The 23,237-nt window shown below is 44.8% G+C and overlaps 1 protein-coding gene across 1 annotated transcript in view; it reads left to right on the top strand.

Moving 5' to 3' along the window:
• The first annotated feature begins 5,895 nt into the window (after positions 1-5,895).
• CASQ2 (calsequestrin 2) overlaps positions 5,896-23,237 on the top strand; it is a 72,543-nt gene continuing 55,201 nt past the window's right edge. The window contains exon 1 of the mRNA XM_066377225.1: positions 5,896-6,353. Within this exon, the coding sequence (XP_066233322.1) occupies positions 6,120-6,353 (234 nt within the window). The 5' untranslated portion in view covers positions 5,896-6,119. The remainder of the gene's footprint in view (positions 6,354-23,237) is intronic.

Here is a 23,237-nt window from a genome sequence, read left to right as displayed (position 1 = left end):
ATGGTTTGGCAGGGCTGCATTGCTTCTGGAAGTTCTAAGGGTAAACTCCATTTTCATAGGCTTCCAGCATTCTTTGGCCAATGGCCCTGCATCATTCAAACTTGGCTTCTGTGGTCACACTGCCTTCTCTCTCTCTGACCCGCCTACCTCTCTGTGATTCCATTGGCCCACCAGGATAATCGAGGCTTATCTCCCCATCTGAAGGTCCTTAATCTAATCATATCTGCAAAGTCCCTTTTGCTGCGTAAAGTAACACAGTTACAGGTCTGGGGAGTGGACCTACCACACTCTCTGTTTGGATTCTTAATATTCTCTAGATTCAGGTTTTTTCTGTTCTTTTACTGCTTTCCCTAAGAAGTCCATATTTTTTTTCTTGAGTTCCAAGACATATTAACAGCAAACTTTCCATTTATTTGTTCTTCTGTATATTTTCTTTTTAACTAAATTCCTCATTTTCTTTTCTTTTTTCCCCAACTGTTCCTCTTGTGCTTTCCTGTAGAAATATCGTTTCTCTTTGTTTTCTTACCCTGGAAATTCTGGGTAACTGAAGATTTTCCATTTTTGTTATTCCCCAAAGGGCACAGAGAAGGCCTCCTGTCCTTACATAGAGTAGTCTAGTTATGACAAGCCAGAATGACCCTGTCCAAACCCAGTCTCTTTTACTTACCACTGTGTCACAGGCAGATGACTTAACTTTGCTGACCCTCAGTTAAATCATCTGTGACGTAAAAGAAGTAACACCTGCTCAATAGGATTGAGATGAGATGGTGTGTAAATGTGATGAGCCCAGTGACTGGCTCATAGTAAGCACTGCAAACAGTGCCCTCTTCCCTTTTCTCCACACCCAGAAGGCACGGAGGTGATTCGGTGAAGCGATTCCTAGCTTGCCCTAGTGAATTTATCAGCCTCCTGTGATAGGCATCTAGCTTGTAGCTCCAAGTGGTAGAAAGCAGATACAAGTGGCTTCAAATCTCAGCTTCCCTGTTATTAGCCATGTGAATCTAGGCAAGTTGGTGAACCTCTCTGTGCCTTGGTTTACCCATCTGTTAAATCAGGGGGTAATAAATTACCAGCCTCAAAGGGTTGGTGAGAATATTTTTTTAAGTAAGAGGAGGGGAGATAGAGAGACAGACTCCCACAGGTATTCCGAATGGGATCCACCTGGCAACCACATCTAGGGCTGATACTTGAATCAATGGAGCTATTTTTAGCACCTGAGGCTGATGTGCTCAGACCAACCGAGCTATCCTTAGCACCTGAGACCGATACTTGAACCAATCAGGAAGGGAAAAGAAAGAGAAGGAGGGGAAGAGAAACAGATGGTTGCTTCTCATGTGTGCCCTAACCAGGGATTGAACTCAGGATGTTTGCATGCTGGGCCAACCCTCTATCCACTGAGCCATATAGCAGGTTGAAAATAAATTTTAAAGTGCTTAAAATAAGGTCTGGCACAAAGTGCTCTAATTTTATATTATAAATATTTTATAATTAAATTCATTTACTGATTTTAGAAAGAGAGGAAGAGAGAGAGAAAGAGAAGCAACAACTCGTTCCACTTAGTTGTGCATTCATTGCTTGCTTCTTATATATGCCCTAGTTGGGGACTGAACCTGCAACCTTAGCATATTAAAATGATGCTCTAACCAACTGAACTACTGGCCAGGGCCTATTTAATAAAATATTCAGTGAGAACTACTATAGGCAGAGCATGTGGGTTGATGCTGTCCTCACTCCCCTGCTCCAATTAGGCTCAGTCTACTGTGGGGAAAGGCTCCCCAGTGGGAGGGTGTTTCCAAGGAAAGGCATGGTGTGTAAGGGGAGTGCACGCCAGCCACAGGTTCATACCGAGGGCATCCCTATGGAAGTGACATTTGTGAAAACCTGGAATTGTTATTGTCAGAGCTGTGAGGCTCTTTTCAATGGAACATCAATTTATTTTTTCTGCCTGGTTCTGCTGAGGCGGTCTGATATTCAGAGTAAAAGGGGAAGGAGGCTTTGGGGTTGTGAACATGCCTGCTCAGAGCTGAGCAGAGGAAGCCCGAGGCCATGAAACATGAGGCTGCAGACACAAGCATTTCTGGGACTCTATCTACACAGCGAGCAGGCTGTATTTCCCAGGCCATTAGCCCTAGACTGTAGGAGGGAGAAGCAGGAGCAAACAAAGAGAGGTGCCATACCTTGTATTGTCCACTGGGTGGAGTATTTTAGCCAAAGAAGGGACCTTTGGCCATATCGATGGGAGATCTTTGCTTTGGAGAAGATAGATGCAAGGTTGGATGTGTGAAGTCCCTCCCATCAAAACTCTTCTCCACAGGTAACATTCATCAAACTTCCTCAAACCTGTGGGCTGTGCCTAGGCTTAGTATAGTCAAAGAAATCCTTCATGGGCGTAGCAACTTTCAAATTTCATAGCCAGAAGTGGCCAGAGAGGACCAGTGAGTCTGACCCTCTTTTCCACAAATTGGAAATGTGAGGGCCAAGAGGGGAGGAGACTTGACCAAGGTCACACAGACAGGCTAGGCTGCATCAGATCTGTCAGAATCCAGGTCTCCTGAATTCCTGGTCACAGCTCTGTCACCCTGAACTATTTCTAAGTCGCTCAGATAGGTCTCCTTGCCCTTTAGACTTTCCAATGTAGGTATGAATCCATATCTTTTAAAAGAATCTGAGAAAACTGATGTGGAGAGAAGGAAGAGGTGGCTACAGCTCCCTTTAGTGGTGGACTCCACTGGGGTCTCCAGCTGGGAAGCATCCCACTCCTCCCTGGGACTGGTCCTCTCAGCAGTTGCTTCCTGTCTCAGCCCCTCCCTCCCCTTCTGCTCTGGTATTCCTTCCTCAAAGGTGCTGTCTGGACTTCTGGTCCAAAAGGGCCACCCTTTCCCCACTGTCACAGGCTCTTCCTTGATCTACTTAACTGTCTTCAGAGCAGGTGCCTCTATTTGATGCCATATTGCGTGCGCGCGTGCACACACACACACACACACACCACATTTCGTTTCTCTAATTACTGCCTGCCTCCCCTCTATGAGCTTACTCTAGGAATAAGCTCAGTGAATTCAGGTTTACAATGTATCTATCCCCAGTGCCCAGAAGAATGTCCAGTACATAGAAGATGCTCAACACAAATTTATTTAATTAGTAAATTAATAAAAGGTCATGGCTTCAAATTCTCATCTATAAAATGGATTAGTATGCAGATCAAATTAAATAGGACATAAAGCAACTTGTCCACCTGTCGAGAAAAAAATGCAAGTGGTGCCCACTCAGAGTGATGGACTAAAAATTATTAGCAGGAACAAGTGGTCTATGGCATATAGCATGACAATAATTAATGTATATTTGCATTAATTTGTTTATTTTGTTTTATCCCTTCTTGTTTCAAAACAAAACAACATAAAAAAATACCTGCTAACGGCAACATCAAGATACACACAGTTCAGTACTACCACATAAGCTAAGAGTGTGTGATGCGTGGCCTTACGCAGCAGCGAGGTCTGGGATGGAACAGCTGATCTGTTAGCTGCAAAGCTGACTCAGAAATGTCAGAAGCATTTCTGTTTACAAAATAAATGAAAGTTGGTGAGCCATAAGGCAAAGTAAAACAAAATTAGGAAAATAAAAGGCACCTAAGAAAAGGTTGGTGCAGAAAAAGCAGACCATGAAAACCTATCATTATTCAGAGTGGGACACCAAGTTAGGTTCTCACAGCCTCCTGTGGATGGGCAGTGGGGGATCCGATCGTCACAGCATATGTCAGTGTCTGTGCCACCATCAGGGCTGGGCTGTGAGACCCCAAACACTGTCTGGGATCTGGGGACAGGAACGTTCCACACTGGGGATTTTTTCTATTAATACGCAGCTGATCCTAAGCCAGAATTGAGAGCCAAATGAAAAAATTTAAAATTATCCATTGCCCTGGTATTTTTTGTCTCTTGCAAGTCAGTAGGAAATTCAAAGACTCTAATTTTAAATATCTCCCAGTTTTTCAGAAACGTTTTTAAAAACGACATATATTAAGAAAAGTGGGACAAATTCTAAATAAAGGTAAAGCAGAGATTGAAACAACTGAGAACAGTTTGGAAAGCTGACCTTGAAAAGATAAGACCTACATGGTCACGTGGAAATCTTTTTCTCCCTAAATTTTCTGAAGAAAGGGGAGATCTTTCATGTTTGGCAATGACCTGAAAACCTAACCATGGCCTGGAATGGGTATTCTTGGCTAAATTTTGAAAAGCATAGAGAATTCACCATGGGAAGGAAGTGAATGCTGTTACAGGTTTTAACTGGTGAATTATCCAAAGTCCTGGCTTCCTGGACATGAAAAATGACAACTCCTTGTAGGCCTGACTCTCAGTATGAGACCCTCTGTCACTTGTGCAGGCGAATGAACTTCCCTTTTCCTTCTGTCCCCTGCGAACGCTGGGAGAGACAAGGTCCTCACTATTTACAAAGCTGGTCTCTCAATGGAAGGGTCACAAAAACTTGGCCCAAATCATAAGAGCCAGAGACCATTCTGAGGAGTGGAAAGGCATGACCGGACTGTTGTTTGACCAGAACACATGGTTAAAGGCCGTTTAAGAAAACGGTGTCTGCCGGGAAACTGTCCTGAGTCAGAATTAGAGCAGCCGGGAGCACCAGGCCCCTGGCACTCAAAAACAATCTCAGACAAATTGCTAATTTCTCTGAATCTCAGCTCACTTGCAAAATGAGAGCCAAATCACTCCTGCCCCGATTGCCTGCTGAAATCAAGGAGAAAATGGACAGAAAAGGTTCACAAACCATTACTATGAGAAACTAACAAGGAATTACTTTTAAGAACCTATGTCCCAGCGTCTTAGGTGAGAATGAAGTAGGTGAGATAGCTACTGGGTTTGGGCACATGCTTTTCCATCTATATGTTCCAAACCTTACAATATACTTCTTATTGTCTCCATTTGACATGGGGGCAGCTGAGGCTCAGAGGGAGAGTGACCCTCCAAAGTTTATTCAGCTATGAAAAGGGCAGAGCAGGTATTTGAACTCTCATCTGTCTGGTGTCTAGACCCTCTACATCACTCTGTGTCTAATGAAGAGGCAAGGGGCAAAAGCAATACATTAGGGGTCAACATAAAAAGAAAAATATGACAGGGATGATAGCCAAGCACCTAAGAAGGTTTCTGAGGAGGACTGTTAATTTTAGATTTTAAAATGGGGACGGGTTCTCCTGGTGTCAGCAGGATTTGGCAGTGGGCAGGGTGGCGGGAAGGAACAGGTCCTGGGCGGTCTGGTGCCCCTGGAGCCCTTTCCTGTAGAGGGCTGGGGACAGAGGGTCTCCCCGTATCCTCCGCTCAGTGACTGGCAGAGCCATGTGGGCATGACCAGGGGCCAGCTGAGGCTGGGTTTCTAAGAAGAGAGACAAGAGGCGGCACAGGTAGAACATTAAATTTACCCTGGAGCTCCCTTTGATTCCCTTGTCAGCAGTGGGGAGTCAGGGGATGGATGAGCTGTCCCCAGGAAGGGACAGGCTGGATAACAGAATGATTCAATAATGTCTGAGTGGCACTGTGCACGTTCTACCATCTCCAATTGCTTACTGATGCCACGGTCCCGTCTCTGTCCTCTCATTTTCTCTTCCTCCCTCTGAGCTCATTTCTTTTCTTTGACCTTCCTGGCCTCCTTTTTTTCTGTGCACATCCCATTCTCCGCCCCTTTCCTGCATCCTCCCTCCCCAACCCCCTGACTGACAGTATCAGCGAGTCCCTCAACAGTGGCATAGGAATCTTTTTTATTCATTGTATGATTTATTTTTAGCCTGAAACAAGTGCATCCTAAAAATGGAGTTCCTGATGGGACAGGCTGGGCAGAGCTATGCGAGGTATCTGGGGTTGGCCGGCCGGCCTGGCTGTCAGTCTGCATGCGTGCGCATATGTGAGCATGTGAGTGAACCTCTCTCCCTTCTTCCTGAGCCCACAGCTACAGTAGCTGGGCCCAAGGAGGACAAGAGTCAGTTCTGGGGCCCAGGAAGGGCAGGACAAATCAGCCTCTCTGTTCCCCACCTCTCTCAACAGGTCCCTTAAGAGTTGTACCTCCTTTTCCCTGCACTCAGTCTTTCTGGGCAAGAAAAACTGAACTTGTCCCAGATGAAGAAGACTTACCTATTTGTCGTGGGGGTCTACCTGCTGTCCTCCTGCAGGGCGGAAGAGGGGCTGAACTTTCCCACGTATGATGGCAAGGACCGTGTGGTGAGTCTCACTGAGAAGAACTTCAAGCAGGTTTTGAAGAAGTACGACCTGCTCTGCCTCTACTACCATGAGCCTGTGTCTTCAGACAAGGTCGCTCAGAAACAGTTCCAGCTGAAAGAAATCGTGCTGGAGGTAAGTGGGGGCGTGCTGGCCAGCGGGGGCAGGAGGGCAGGAGGGGCAGGGTCCCGATCCTGAAATCTTGCTGTATTCGCATCTCATGTGAATCTGGAGATATTCCTACTGCAAACCTGGGATGTGGGAACAAGCATGGGCCCTGATGCCAAAAATGGGGACAATGGACTCTGTCTGACTTAGTCTGTTTCATAGTGGTGATTTTTTAAGGGCAATCTTGAAAGTTTTTCAGAGAGAATGTTAAAACTATTGTTATAAAGACTGACTGACATGAAGTCCCAGAGCTTTGGGTTTCATTCAGTGTGTTAAGAACCCACTCTGTTGTCTCCCCATGATCCTGGAGAAACAGGAAATCTTTGACCTTGCGTCTCTTGGTGGGTCAGGTGGGGAATGTCTCTAAGTGATTCTCCTTCCTTGTGGTTTGGTTTCGGTCACTATTATATTGGGTGGATATGTGACAACCTTTGCTGCACACTCAGTAATGGGCGCTTTTTTTTTTTTCTCTCAGAAAGTTCTTGGTGTGAGTTCAGGGCTGACACTGAAGCCAGTTCTTATTTTATCTGCATTATGTGGCCTGACTGTAAACCTGGCATGGGGCCCATTTTCAAATTCTGCGTGAGAGCCCTAGAGCCCTGCCTGTAGCCCGTCTGGACAAGTTGAGGTCATTCACACTCAGGAGTACCATGAATCCCAAGAACCCAGTGGGCACCCAGGTGCCCTGTCATTCCCCATGCCCGACCCAGGCCAGCCCAGGCACAAATACATGAAAAGGACTGTTTGAGAATTACAGCAGTTTATTAACAATCAGAAGGCTCCATTTAATCAAATACTTTGATTAATAGAATTATCATATAAAACCCACGTAGATTTGAATTTTCAAAAAAATATTTTTTTGACTCATAAAATCCAGGAAAACCATCCTAAACACATCAAAATATCTTGCTAATTTAAAAAGCACTCCAGAATCCTAAGTGTCACCTGGTCATCACACAGACACCCATTTCAGGTGTTTGTAGTCAGCAGTGTGGCCATTCGAAGAGCTCTAGTTGGCAAAAAGCTAAGTGTTTTTAAAATACCATTGTTACCATTACAGTTTCCCTTAGGCTCTGTCCTGGGGGCTGACAGTGGAAGCTGGGTTCTCTCCAAGGGCAGCACAGGAGAGAAAGCAGGGACAGTTCTTAGGTGGCTGTAGCATGGACATGGGGAAATTGCAGGTGGGAATCCAGCACAGCTAGCTGCCGCTTAGCCCGTGAAAGCCTTGCTCACCATCGTCTCCATTGCCAACTGCTCTACTCCATTACTGAGAGAGATTTTTATGAAAAATTTAATGGAAGGCATAAGGATTCTACTTATGTGCTCATCACTGTCCAGTTATACTAGATCTAAAAAAAATAAGGTGCGAGCAGTGTCCCCTGTTTCTGATTGCCTATCAAACTAAGACACACACACAAACATAAACTCCCCCAAGGATACCTCCTCCCCAAAGACCAATTCTGGCCCCATACAAAATCATGATCAGGAAACTTCCTCTGGGTTCAGCGTTGCTTGACACCTTTGACACAATAGTGCTGGGCAGAGACTGACCACGGGGTGGTTTGGCATAGGAAGTTGAAGCCCCAGAGGCACCTAAAGGTGAAGTGGATATCATTAGAGAGAGAGAAAAAAAAAACAACAAAAACACAGAACTCGTGGTCAGGATATCTGGATTTATATTAGGTCACATTTATATGATAATAATTACCATATATCCTTATGAGATCATTAGATCAAAATAATTAACATTTACTAAGCACTCGCTGTGTGCAGAGGGCTCTTTAAGCACTTTGTACATGTTAGCTGGTTTCGTCCTTACAGTATTTCTGTGACGTCGGTGTGGTTACTACCTCATTTTACATATGGTGAAACTGAGGCACAGAGAGGCTAAGTGGCCTCCACTAGTGCAGTTGAAGGCCATCTTGGTCCCTCTACAGTGCTGCTGCTGGAGTCAGAGACAGGTACAAGGAGCTGCCAGATACTGTACCTTGTTCAGTGGTGTTTCAAGAGTCTGCTTGAACTAGACTCGCTCAGCCTGTCTGGTTCTGGTGATGCCGGCTGTGTCACCAACAGCGCTGAGCTGCACATAACCCTGGAGGTCCCCTGATGCAGGGAGGAGGCTGGGCATTCTTAGGGAAGGCTGGGTAAGGATGGGGCAGACCTTTGTTGAGATGAGCAGTTTCTCAGAACCCAGGACAAAAATGGCTCCAGCACACCCATGGGCGAGAATGGAGTGGGGATGTGAGCCTGTATTCTTCATGGTCAAAACAAGTGTTTTGTCCTCTCAATTCCCTGGACCCTACAACTGCACTAAGGAAAATCAGAGTTGGAAGCCCATGTTGGAGCTTGCCACTTCTCAGTCATTTCGGCCTGAGGGAGATTGTGATGTTGGAGGACTTTCTACCTATACATATGAGACATAAGTGCTGCTGGCCAGTTCAGGGCTATGTTGTCAGAGATGGAAGGAGAGGAGGAGGCATCCCAGCATATGACCCCAGGCAGGGGGGCTCAGCCACCAGGAGACAGCACAGGAAGGACCAGCCTCTTTTCCTCCAAGGAGTTTTGGAAGGTGACTTTTGATGTTATTTTGTTTGTTTGTTTTTATTATAACTGGCATCAACATAAATATATACAAATGAAATAAAAATTTCATAAAACAATCATTATTATTTGGGGACTACTTGGAGACAATTTGGGGACAATCTTGGCTTTCATTATATTATATTCTGTTTTATTTCACTTAAAAATTAGTGATCACAACCAGCAAAATTGCTTTTCCTGTCCTGTGATGACTACCACCCCCAGGTTAAATAACCTGAGCACTTTTAGGAGTTAGGTGGTTAGGAACTGAAAGTTCATGGCTTGTCACATTAGGGCTAACCCATTATGATAAAAAGCCAGAGGCACCATGGTCAGTTATGTAGAATTTGTCCACTGCAAGGCAGTGATGTTAAACCTTTTCTTTTATGGCACACATAAACTAATTACTAAAATTCTGCAGCACACTAAAATATATTTTTTTGCCCATCTGTAAGAAATTAGCTATAATTTTGATTCATTCACACCAGGTGGCTATTGCTGTGTTGGCTGTTGTCATTTTTTTATTTGACGATCTGAGGGAAAAGAGGCTAATGCCCCTGACTAAATACTCAGGTATCACATGTTTTAAAAATCTTTGCAGTGCACCAGTTGAAAATCACTGCTCTAAGAGGATGACAAGAAAGAGACCCAGAAACAGGCCCTCCACACAGCCAGGAGGTCACTGCCTGACTCGGGGCCTTGAAATGTCCTTCAGTTAGTCCTGCATTTGTCACTTGCTCTAAGTTGGCCCTTGGGAAGCACGCTGGGGATACAGGAAACTTGAGACACTTGGGTGGCTCACAGCCTAATACAAAAGAAGACACACAAACAAGAAGGCACAGAGTGAAGGGCCACTGTCACAGTAGAGAAATTATAGGGTCCTCTGGGAGTGCAGAGGAGAGAGCCCCCCCCCTCGCCCAGATGTGGGAGGTGTGACAAGGAAGAACTGCGTGGTGTAATTCACCAGGCAGACAGGCAAGGGTGAGGCAGGAAACCTCAAGAGCAAGCAAGCTGACACTTCTCAAACTTTTTCCACCTGTTAGCTTTTCCCTAAAATTGTCTATGAGGGCCTCATTTCTTTAGAGTCAGACTTTTATCCCTACTTGGCCAAGCCCCTTTGGGAAAGGCAGGTCTCAGAGACGTTGCCAGTCCTTTATTCCTCCTTCTGACCAAGTGTGAGACTTCTCTCTGAGAACAGGGCTTGACAAGGGGAAGGGAGAGACCACAGGCCACTAAAAGCCTGAGCACCAGGAGGCACCAAACTCAAACTTCGCTCTCCCGTTTGGCTGGCATCTAGCTCTGGAGGGCCCTGTGGTTGGTGCAGGGCATTTGGTTCTATACAGATGTTCTGTAAACCCTTTCTGAGTGAATGTTGAAAACTTTCAGCTCAGGAGAACCTAAGGAAACATCTAAATTGTTCTGAACCCCTCTTTTCATAGATGTGACCTTGTAGTGTTATGACTCACACAGCTGGGCATCCCAAGTCCTAGTTGGGCACCCTTCATCCACAAAATAGGGTGTACTCACTTAGAAATTTTATAATGTGTAGAAAAAGAAAAAAAAAGGTAAAAAAAGGTTTCTACCAGAAATAAGCATTGTTTATGTTCAGATAGATTTCTTTCTAATATTTTGTTCTACTCATAAATACACATTTTTCAATTGGGTTTATACCATTTATACAGTTTTGTTTCCTAATTTTTCATCTTAGTATATTGTGTGTGTTCCTATGTCATTAAATACTTTTATATTCTCTACAAACATAATGTTAAGGCCAGTATAATATTTCATTGCAATATTCCATTGTATGACTGTATAGGTTTTTAAAAATGATTTCTCTATTTTTGTAGACTGGCATTTTTCAGGGCTTTAAAATTTTTATTTAGATTTTCATTGCTTTTTTAAGGAACATTTTTCATTTTTAGCTAGATTGAATTTTTCATCAAATTATTTGCTATTTACATTTTTTATTCTGTGCATTATTTCTCTATGCCTTTCCCCCATTTTTCTGTTGAAGTGTCCACAAAGTCATAGAAGGAGTTGCAGTTTTGTACTCTATTTCCTTCCACTTCAGCCAGAATGGTAACTTAAGTCCCACCGCCGTAGCCAAATCCTTATTATCACTGCAGGACTCAGAGATGCAAGAGGAAGATGCTGGCAATGAGTTTAATTTCTCTTTGCTCCTCTGTTGCCTACCTCTGCTTTCCCCTCAACTTGTGCTGCAAGGCACTGCTACTAGCATGTTCTGTGAAAGTCTCCTGACATCACAATCTCTCTTGGGTTGAAATGCTTGAGAAGTGGCGTGCTCCCCCATGGGCTTCCAAATCAGATAGACCCCGGTTACCTCCCAAGGAAGAGGTCTGTCTGCATTCAGGTTTGTTCTTTGTTAAGTAGAGGTCATGGTGTTGTGAAGATTTGCTGAGGTAGCTATGTAAGGGCTCAGCTCTTAGAACAGAGAAGGTACCTGAAACTGTCCTTCCCAGCCTGGATTTCAAACCCAGCCCAGCCCAAGCCCATCATTTTACAGGTGGGGGCACCAGGCCACTTTTGGAAGCTCAGGACTGGTAGTGTGACACCATATTACTTATTCAAAACCAGCTAAGCCCCAGAGAGATGGAGTGACTTGCCCATGATCACAGGCTCTGGATGTCCCCACATTCAGCTCCCCCTCTGATCCTGAAGGCTTTGCTGAGTCTGTGTCTGAGGTATTCAGTCATTTCATCAACATCATCTATTCATTAGCCCCTTTCTCATTTTCAGTCCCAGTACAGCCTCTGTCCTTTTGAAAAGTGCTTCCAGTCTCCTAACTTACTCTTTCCCTCCATGGAGACATATGGTGGAGTTCTTCCTCTAGGCTGGAAGCCTCCATAAAGCCACCCGAATCCAAAGCAAACATGGTACTGGGGGAAAGGAAATGGAGCCCAGTTCGTTGATTGAATGGGCAAGGATCAAAAAACTGCTGTGAGTCAAAAACACAACTAAATGAATTAACTGGGTATGTGACAATGTGAAGGATACCTTGATACAAGGAATCGAGGTCCTGAGCTCCTGGCAAACTGTCATTGTGTACTCAGCACCTGAGCCAGGTGCAGGGAATCTCTTCCTCTTCCCTCTCCTGACTTCTCACAGGTCTTAGCCCAGAGTCCAAAGCTGTTCCCTTTCTTTCACACTCCTCTGCTTCCATGAAACCAGCATTCTAGCCTGAAAAAGAAGAAGGAAAAGGACAAAGCTTTTTCCTAGCGAGCTTCATGCTTGTAGAGAAACAACTTCAGGCCACCTACACATCTCAGGAAGGAGGCGTGCACGCACCTCAGTTTTAGGATCTCTGGGCACTCTATCATATTTCAGGTCCAAAGCTAATGCTGTTAACTGTGTCTGTGTGTTTGTGGGTGTAACTATAGGCCAACCCGTAGCAAATACAGTAATTCCCTTTATCTGCTATCCATGGTTTCAGTTACCTGAGGTTACCATGGTCCAAAAATATTAAATGGGAAAATTTTGGAAATAAACAATTCATAAATTCTAAATTGCTCACCATTCTGAGTATGATTAAATCTCACACCATCCTTCACCACCCCACCCGGGATGTGAACCTTCCCTTTGTCTAGTAGCCAGCTCTGTGATTAGATAGAGTGTTGGGTTATGTCACTGTCATAGGAACAGAACTGTGTCGTAACCCGATGACCCACCTGTACAGGGTTTGGTACTACTCGCAGTTTCAGGCATCCATCGGGGGTCTTGGACCATGTCCCCCATGGGTAAGGGAGAACTACTGTATACAAATATTAGATTAGGAGAAACTACGGAGGATCTTCTCGGGCAGGTTATTGAGTGTTTTAGACCATGAAAATAAGTATTGCAAATCTCTGGCTAGAAATAGTAAATCATCAAATATCCATGGATCTGAGCAGGCTCTTATAATCTTTGCATTAATAAATGAGTGAAAGAGCCAGTGAGTGGGCGATAAACGAACAATGCTTTCCATATTGTGGAAAATTGGTTTGTTTGTTTAGGGTGAACTAGGTCCTTGCACTGGCAGGCAAGCTGGGGTCTTGGTCACCCAGGAGGCTGCATGCCAGGTTGACCCACAGCTCCTATTGCTTTTTAGCAGGATTCAGATAGGGTGGGAGGTCCGAGGCTGCCCCTTGGTGTCTTCTCCGCAGGGGCCTTCTGCTCTTCCTACTAAAGGAGGTCCCACTTTAGCTTCCCACAGACAAGCTGCCACCATCCACACAGGACCCTCCCGGCAGCTTCCTCCCAAGTCTTCTTAGATATTAAATGGCAGGGTCATCACATAAAAATGATTGAAAATGACTTCTCTACCAGCAGGAAGGATTCTTATTATGACCAATGTTTCAGGGATGGCAAGAAGATTATTTTCCAATCATTTCTAGATGGTATTCAAGCACAGATTATCCATTAGACTCTCTGGGGGAGTGGGAAGTAGGTTCCATCATCTATGGCAGAATCAAAGATCAGAATCTTGCAGGATTCTGGGTTTTGCTGCTATTTGAGTAAGTCTCCTGATCCCACTGCTCTAGGTCTGCCACGGCTCCCAGTAGGCTGAGACCCCTTTTATATTCAGGTCACAGCTCATATTATATATATGTATATATCATGGCCTCTCTATATATATTAATGAAAGTATCTTTGGCTGGGAAAAGCAGACAACTGGGGGTCAGAGTGCCTAAACTTCTCTTATATGTAATGTCCTATTTAATCCATGCAAGTCAGTCCTACGAGCCTCATATTAGTCCTCTATAAAAATCAATTGAATAGTTTCTGTCTCAGTGAATTAAAAGAGTTAAATGAAAACAGGTGAATAAGAATTTTTTGTAAAATTCTAAGAAGCTGGACAAGTACCAGGTATTAGTATCTTGTTATACTGGTAACTATGTAGAAAATTAATCAATGTAGAAAGCCCACGTGCCTAAAATATAGCCAGTGCTTTTCAAATGCTAACTCCCTTCAACTGACACTGGAAGTTTAGAGCATGATCTTGGCCAATTGCAATAGTTCTCAACCTTGGCTGTGTATTAGAATCATCTAGGGAGTTTTTAAAAAATACTCATGCCTGGGTCTCATCCCCCGGTTCTGATTTAATTGGTCATGGGGTAAAGGATGCTATCCAGATGCTACAGTTTTTAGAAGCTGCCTGGGTGATTCAAACATGCAGCCCAGTCAGTGGACCACTTGAGCCCTAATGCTCAGATTGTGAACATCAGTGTCAGGGGCCTCACTGTGGTACTTGTTACATTTAAATGGGATGCCCAGGTGACACGTTAAAGTTTGCAAAGCATTGTACTGGTCTCTTGGGCTGGAGAAATTTTCCAGATGACTGGAATCATGTTGTGCTGGCTTGACCTTTGGTCTGTTGGCTTTTCTGAATGACACTGCACTGTCAGCATACCTCTGATTTGAAGGACTGTTGGGATATTAAGTTGATTCTGGGGTTGTAAGATTCAGGTCTGATCTGGGACTCAACCAGGCCTTCCAAGGTTCACCTGCTGTCTGTACATAATAAGTGATTAATACTTGGGACCTCCTTACTGGGGAATGATCTGGGCCCATGGGAGTCCTTTCCCTGCTGGGAGGTTTCAAGTTGAATTGAGGGGTTTTCTAAGGCAAAATCAGAAGGTGCCTTTCTTTTTTTTTTTTTTTTTTTTTTTTTTAGAAGGTGCCTTTCTAAGTAATCTTTCATCAGTGTCCAGGACTTACCTTTAGAAAGTGAGGCAAAGCCTCTCTCTGGTTGCTGCATTGCAATGCATTTTCCCCAGAGGAAATGACAAATCTGAGAACCCTAGAGGTATATGAATACAGAATACTAAGGTGTTAACATGTTTAACAGGGTACCACAGGAAAGCTTCTTAGACCAAACTGGTGAATGTTCTATAAAGTGAAACTAAATTTTGTCAACACTCAAAGAGAAATATTCCCTTTTTCTCCTTCCTTCCTTTTTTCCTTCCTTCCTTCCTTCCTTCCTTCCTTCCTTCCTTCCTTCCTTCCTTCCTTCCTTCCTTCCTTCCTTCCTTCCTTCCTTCCTTAAATCTTCATGCACTCCTTACTTACAAAATGCAGATGGCATAGGCCCTGATATCTAAGAAAATGCTTTTCTTTTAACTGATAAGAACTCACTTCCTGGCCCTGGCCAGACTGGCTCAGCGGTAGAGCACTGACCCAGCATGTGGAAGTCCCTGGTTAGATTCCTGGTCAGGGCACACAGGAGAAGTGAGCATCTGCTTCTCCACCCCTCCCCCTTCTCTCTTTCTCTCTCTCTCTCCTCCTTTCCCGCAGCCATCACTTAAATGAGCAGTTTGGCCCCAAGGGCTGAGGATGGCTCCATGGCCTCGCCTCAGGCACTGATATAGCTTGGTTGCTGAGCAACAGAGCAGCAACCCCAGATGGACAGAGCATTGCCCTATAAGGGGCTTGCTGGGTGGATCCCTGGTCAGGCACATGCAAGAGTCTGTCTTTGTCTCCTTACCTCTCACTTAATTAAAAAAAAAGAACTCACTTCTTTTAGTTTCATGCTTAAATGTCACCTATCAAAGATGTTACCCCTCTGACCACCTATAGAAATCACACTGCCTGAGAACTCCTTTTATCTTCTCTGTCTTTCTCTGCTTGTGCCATGGCACTTGGCTATCCCATTGCATATTATCCACTACTCCTATAGAATTTAAAACCCACAGAGGCAAAGACTTTGTTCCCTTCATTGCTATACCCCAGTGCCTAGATTGGTGTCTGACTCAATGGACACTCACTGGTGTTTGTTGAATGAACATTGAATGAACAGAAGGAAGACAAGAGTAATAACGCTAATTATAAACTTACCATAAACCTTACCTAATACTGGTGCTTTACGTCTGTTATTTTATTATATTTTTACAACATAGTCTCACATTGCCTGCCCAAAAGGATTCCATAAAGCTAAGTAAAAATTGTCGACAGTCACAAAACTAGAAAATTGCAGAGCGTGAAGCAGGATTTGAACTGACATATATTTGGTTCTAAATGTCATGTTCCTTCTACTGCCCCAAGGAACAGGATTGCTTCGTGTTCACAAGCAGTGCCCACATACAAAGGGACACATGTTTTTAGTTTGTATTCTGGATTTTTATCCACACTTGAGCAATGTTTAATTGTACAGCAGGTCCATGTGTTGAACCAAAATGCCCAATGTGAGTAAAACGACTAGTGCTTAGTGCCTACTTGGTATTTATAAATGTTTGCTGGATGGATGGATGGATGGACAGAAAAAGAAAAGGCAAGAAATTATAGATACATTTTCTATATGAAAAATACTGTATAGTTCCCCTTGATTTGTTTTTAAGTTAAGTTAATTTTTTAAAAAGAATTGAACATAGTAGTAAAAGGAATAGATTGACTCTGTCAGATTCATGGACCTGTACATCATCCTTGCTTAATCCCACTGAAATATGGTTAAAACTGATTTTTTTAAAACCATGGTACTCTCAGTTTGATATATATATATACATACACACACACACACACACACACACACACACACACACACACACACACACACACAGCATGGGCTGAAACTTCTGGGCATTGTCAGGCTGACCCTGCCTTTAAATCTATTTAGCTCTGGCAAATATCTCAGAGGTTGCATGTCAACCCCCAAGAGAGAAAGGCAGAACAAAGTGGCCAGAGTCAAGTAAACATAGACGAACTGTTGTGGGAAGACGGGGCCGAGAATAGCAACACACATGGGATTCAGGCATTTCTTCCCATGCCCGCTGCCCAAAGATGGCCTTCTTTAAACCTGCAACTGCCACACTATGAAAAATCCGATGAGGTCAGGCTTATTTTGGCTTGGCTTTGAGAACAAATCCTCACACGGAGCCAGTGCTCTCAGAGATGTCTGTGCATCTTCACTCTTAAAATGTGATCTCCTTAGAACCCAGGTACCCCAAACCATTTGATGAGAGTTTGCTGTGCACGTCTCAGTAATAACACTGGTGCCTGGGTGTGATGGTCGAGAGACAAGAGTGCTATTCTAAGAGCAGGGGTTGAATTGATTATAGGTAAAATTTTTCCCTCCATATATAGAGTTGAGAGGGAAACAGATTTTACAAAATAGTGAATATGCTGTTGATTTAGAACAGGGGCAGTCAACCTTTTTATACCTACCGCCCACTTTTGTATCTCTGTTAATAGTAAAATTTTCTAACCGCCCACCAGTTCCACAGTAATAGTGATTTATAAAGTAGGGAAGTAACTTTACTTTATAAAATTTATAAAGCAGAGTTATAGGAAGTTAAAGCATATAAAAATAATTACTTACCAAGTACTTTATGTCGGATTTTCGCTAAGTTTGGCAGAATAAATCTTTATAAAACAACTTACTATAGTTAAATCTATCTTTTTATTTATACTTTGGTTGCTCTGCTACCGCCCACCATGAAAGCTGGAACGCCCACTAGTGGGCGGTAGGGACCAGGTTGACTACCACTGAGTTAGAAGGTTTTAGACCATTGGGACCTTCTTCTCCCTTTACTGTCATCCCAAAGCCCTCATAGTCAAGCCCAGATAGGAAGTCTAGTCATTATATCCTTCCTCTCAAAGTTGTAAAACTTTAATTTTATTTTTCAATCACAGTTGACATTTAATATTTTTGTATTAGTTGCATGTGCAGAGCATAGTGGTTAGACAATCATACACTTTACAAAGTGTTCCACACAATATTTCCAGTACCCACCTGGAACTGTACATAGTTATTACAACATTGTTGACTATATTCCCTGTGCTGTACTGCACCTCCTCTGGACTGTTCTGTAACTACCTATCTGTACTTATCAACCCCTTCCCCTTTTTCACTCAGTCCCCAACCCCCCTCCTCTCTGGGAACCATCACAGAGTTATAAATTTTTAAATGGAGTAATGAGATACCATGAAAGTCATCACCACTCTAAAACTATTACAGGGATGATTATAATGTAAAGCGGTAAAATATTGATATAAAAGAAAGAACATCTGTTTGAATCACCAGACCTTCCTTTCAAAGCAGCAGCCCTACTCTTTCACAGTTGGAGCTTCCCTGGTGGGTGAGAAAGATTTTTGTATGATAAACAGCTCAGCCTTAGCATCTACAATGACTTGTTCCACCGGGAAAGCCAGCCCTCCAAAGTACGACACCTCAGAGGCTGCCTCATCTGCCAACCGGCTGCGGCTTTATCCAGAGAAGCTCTTCCTATTTGAACAGCCACGCAGGAAAGTGGCCAGCACTGCATCTTGCCATGCCAGGCTGGGCAGGCCAGAGCTGCTTCTGAGAGCCTGGAGCCTGCTGCCCAATGCCCACGCCAGGCAGGCCTCTCCTCACCACTGCTGTGTGCCAGGCAGGGAGCTGGGCGCACAGCTACCCTCTCACACACTCACCTGTCTCTACCTTACAGTGACACCAGCCACCCTGGCTCAGGACACCCAACCAATGTGACCTGCGTAGAGTCTCCCAGCTGATGAGTAGCAGAGCCAGGATTCGGACTCAGGTCCCTGGGAGGCCCAGGTGTAAGGAGGGGAACATCATCAATAAGAGTGTGGGCTCTGGAGCCGGAGTGTCACCCGATTTACTTATGAAGGAAATGACAGCACCCTCTAGACTCAAAGAAAAAGTGAATACAATCTGGAAACAGCAGGCCATGACATTGCCTGGCCGTATCAGAAACACAGGCCTTGAAGTTAGAGCCACCTGGGTTTGAGTCCCTTCATGGTCAAGTCCTTGAACAGACATCCGACCACAGGCCGGTGACTTAATTTCTCAAGGTTGAGCACCTTTCTGTGTAAAATCGAAACCATACCCCCTCATCACAGGGTTCTTCTGAAGAGAAAAGAGGTGACATATAAATGACCGGCGTGTTTGGTGCACAGTAACGGGCTCTTGTTGGAGTTATAGTGTCTGTGACAACGCCAGTTCTCTGCTTAGTTTTTGCAGTGTTTGTTGTTGTTAGCAGATGTTATCAAAATAAACACTAGTCAGACAATTCCCAGAGTTCAGCCAAGCAGTAAGCAGTAATGCTCTTGCACGCGCACTATGGGGACACAAACCAAAGACCTTGGCTTCCTGTCACTATTTTACATTAGGAGTTCTCTCTAAGCAGCTGAAGCCCTCTCTCCTTCATTTGCTTTATTATTTTATTTTTATTTTTTTATGAGGAGTATCAACCCATGGAAGGTTTAGTTATAAAAGAGATGATCTGTTCCTGGCCCCAGGAATACCGGGATCCTTCTGAGAGGACGGTGGGGGAGGGGCTACCAGAGGAGGCTGAGGTTTGGGCTGCCAAACCGTGTTTTCACAGGTTCTTGGGCACAGAACTCTGCTGAGAAAAACTGGTCCCATGTCAGTCAAACCTATTTCTTAAAAAATACCATTGGGACAAAATTTTTAGTATGGAAAGAAAAAAACCTGGCTCCAAAAATAGCCTCCTCATTCGGTCAGTGTGGACAGCACCAAATGCTACACAATGAGCCTGTGATTGTGCGTTGTAGACAGTTGTAGAGCATGGTTCTCGGTGTCACCTAGGACCTTGTCAAAAATATAGATTTGTGGGTCTCCTGCCAGACCTGCTGAGTCAGAAACCCTGGGTGGGCCCAGAGCTTTCACAAGGCTCCCCCCTCCCCAGGTAATGCCAAATGGCTCAAGTACCAGGACCGAAGCTTGGTGTCATGGGGTTTCTTGTGGTGAATATATAGGGAACACACAGTCGCTAAGCACTTGCACCCACATTCCTCTCGCAAGAATTTGATCTCCTTTTTTAGATTAGAAATTGAATCAGGGGCTTGTGGCCTGTGCAGAGTCTCTCAGCGGATGAGCAGCAGAGCCAGGATTTGAGACCACATGCTTAGGAAGCCAGATGTAAGGAGGGGAAGGTAGCGGATGAGAGCATGGGTTCCGGAGCTGGAATGTTGAGGTTGGAACCCCAGCTGTGTCACTTTAATGCTGTGTGGTCCTGGGTGAGTTGGTTAGCCTCTTTGTACCTCCATTTCCTCATCTGCAAACTTCTTCTTCATGTGGGTTTTGGGAAGATTCAGTAAGATAATTCATAGGTAGTGAGGCAGTTCTGGCAGGTAGTAAACACCAATATCATGGTTGTTACGGTGTTTCTCAGTGCACTGGAGTGGAAAGAACAGCCAGCACGGGACCTTGGGTCTCGACTTTGGCATTGACCAAGGTGTTAGCCCAAAATAAAATAATGGACAACCTCCCTCACCCCCAAGGCTTTTTCAGAGGCGCCAAATGCAGCCCCCAGAGGCCCCAATATTTACCTGAATTTCATAAAATACTTCTCCATCTCCTTCTCTGACTTCTGCAGGGACATATCACGTGCCAACCTCCAGCTATAGATAGATCAGGACTCATTTGGGGGTGTGGAAAGTGACAAGGGATTACCGGGAGATAAGCATCAGCTCTCCGGTTTCAGAGGAGGACACACAGTGGTTGAATTGCTTGACTTGTTGCCAGATGGTATCAGGGACAGTGGGTGAGAACAGCCGCTGGGCTCTTAGCTTTCATGGATAGAGCGGGATTGCCGCCAGGGTATTTTTAATGACTGGCCTGAGGGACATTCACTTTGAGCAAAGATCTGTGACATTCCCTTACATTTCTCAGTTCTCAGACTTTTTTTCAGATTCTTGGAGCCTGCAGAAGGTAACAATCATGTTGTTCCCTTCAAAAGAGGCCCCTGGCATATTGCAGGTGCTGTCCTCTGAGGCCCAGGGAGCAGTTACACAGCCCAGGGAAGTTTCCCCCAGTGGTTCTGTTTTAGCTTTCCCTCCCTTCATGGGCAGACTCCTTGAACAAGTGATCCACACCTGCTCTAACATGTCCTTGTTACCCACTCAACTACTCAACTCCCAGTGCTTTGGCTCCTGTCCCAGCTCTTCTCTAAAAGGTCACTGGGGACTTACCAGTCCTGAAAAGAGAAACCTCGTGGGGATCCCACCCTGGGTGACTCCCTGCAACATTTAATCCAACCACCCACTCCTTCTCAAGGGTCTCTCATCCCCTGACTTTGGAGTCATGACACAATGTTTTGTGCCCTCCTCCTGCTTCTCCCACAGTCCTCTCTGCCTCTGCTATGAGATGGCCAATCCCTGAAGGTATCACCCACCCTCATGCCTTTCCCTCTCATTTCTGCATCTCCATCTGGGCCCTCTCCCCTGAGCTCAAGGGTGGCACCCCCAGCTCTTGGCTGGGCTTCCATTGCCATGAACTCATTGCATCTAATCCAGGCTGAGGCCTTGCCCTGGTTCTGGCATGCCCTCCTGATGTCACTGTTTTGTCCTTCACTCTGTTCCCTGGAATCATCTCACCTCCTCCTTGCTTTTGACTCCCCTCCCTTCTCTCTCCAAAGCCATTGCAGAGTTACCAGGTCTGCCTGACTCTCCATTTGAAACATCACCTCACAAGTCACACCTTCTCCATCCACTAGCACTGCCCCTGTATGAGACCAGTCACCTCCCATTTAACTGTGGCATCAGCCTCCAGCTGGTCGCCTTTCCTGCCACTCTCCTTTCTGTCTCTCTGGCCTATGACCTCAGTTCACCCTTCCAAACTCAAAGGAGCCATATTGCTCTTCTATTCAAACACCTCTCAGAACAGAACTGCTAGTCCCAGTATTCAGAGCCACTCAAACACTTTCTCACGTGTCTTAATCACATTATTCCTGTCAGTGTCTCAGAAGAAGCCCTCTGCTCCAGTAAGTAAGCCTGTCCTGCCACACTCAGCCTGCAAGCTCCAGACCTTTGCTTGTGCCATTTTTTCCTCCTGGATGTCCCACGGCTCTCCTCTGCCTACCCACACACTCCTCCTCCTTCAAGGTCTAGCAGTCCCCTCTTTTATTCACTCAGCTACTTAAGAAACTTTTTATTTGCTACAAGCTAGTGAGTGATATGGGCCCATCTCTTCATATTTCTCAAGGAAAACCAAAAATATCAATTTTCATATGAAGTTGCTTCATTTAAAGATGTTCACATTGTCTGATGGGTAGTGGCACAGTGGAAAGAACATTGACCTGGGATGCTGAGGACCCAGGTTCAAAACCTAGAGGTTGTGGGCTTGAGCCACGGCTCATCTAACGTGAGTGCAGGGTCATTGTCATCAGCATCAGATCACGACTTGCTGGCTTGAAGTCCAAGGTTGTTGGCTTGGGCCCAAGGTCGCTGGTTTGAGTCAGGGGTCACTGGCTTGGCTAGAGTCCCCTAGTCAAAGCCAGTTTGAGAAACAGTGAACAACTAATGAGCTGATGCTTCTTGTCTCTCTCCCTTTCTCTCTCTCTCTCTCTTTCTTGTTCACTTGCTCACAAAAAAAAAGAAAAGAAAAAGGTTCACCTCATACTACTTTAAAGGTAGTACCTATTAAAAGAGCATGACCCCTTAAAATTATGATTTCAAGACTATTTCAGAGAGAGACCTGAAGATGGCAGCGGAGTAGGCAGATGAACAGACTCCCAGCTCATATCACCAAACTGGATTACAAATTAATTTAGGAACAATCAGCATGAAAAACCAACTCTGGACTACAAGAACAGCTCTCAAAAACCAAGGAGCAAAGAAGAAGCCACAACAAACCTGGTAGAGAGCACCTGAATCTCCCCTGCTTACAGGAACAAGGGTGTGTGTGTGAGACTGAGAGCACAGAAGGGCTCTCACTCCAAGGAAAAGGGCAGAAAATACTGCTCACAGCCACTTGCCTGGAGACCAAGGAATGAGGTGTGTTGAAAGGGCTGACTTGTCTTCCAAAAAGAAAGGGGAGAGAGAGAGAGAGAGATGGTGAGGAGCAGAGGAATACAGGGGACGAACTGAGAAGATGACTCATCAAGTGCTGGAGGTGGCCATAGATGGAGGAGGGGCTGATTCTTCCACAAAACAAAAGACTAAAGTGCTTCTGGGTCACAGATCTCCAGACATCTCTACAACTACAATCAGCACAACAAGACACAACTGAAAATGAGAAGTGGGGAGGAGAGGCAGTAACTCAGGTCTCCATGGGGGTCTGAGATACACCTCCCTCTACTAAAGCTGAGACAACACCCTGCCCCCAGAGAAAGTAACTGGCAGAAGAGGCCTTCCGAGTCTCAGGTTACACCCACTGCATTCCTGGATACAGTTTCAAATAAGCCTCCTGTTGAAATCAGTAAAAAAGACTATCACCTGTTAAGAAAACAAACAAATCAAGACTTCAAAGTAGCCCAAATCCGAAAGTGGATTACAAATAATAGCTGATGCCAACCCAAGAAGACCTAGAAATAACAC

Source organism: Saccopteryx leptura, chromosome 3, assembly GCF_036850995.1.
Source record: "Saccopteryx leptura isolate mSacLep1 chromosome 3, mSacLep1_pri_phased_curated, whole genome shotgun sequence".
Lineage (NCBI taxonomy): Eukaryota > Metazoa > Chordata > Mammalia > Chiroptera > Emballonuridae > Saccopteryx > Saccopteryx leptura.
This window is presented reverse-complemented; position numbering and strand designations above follow the sequence as displayed.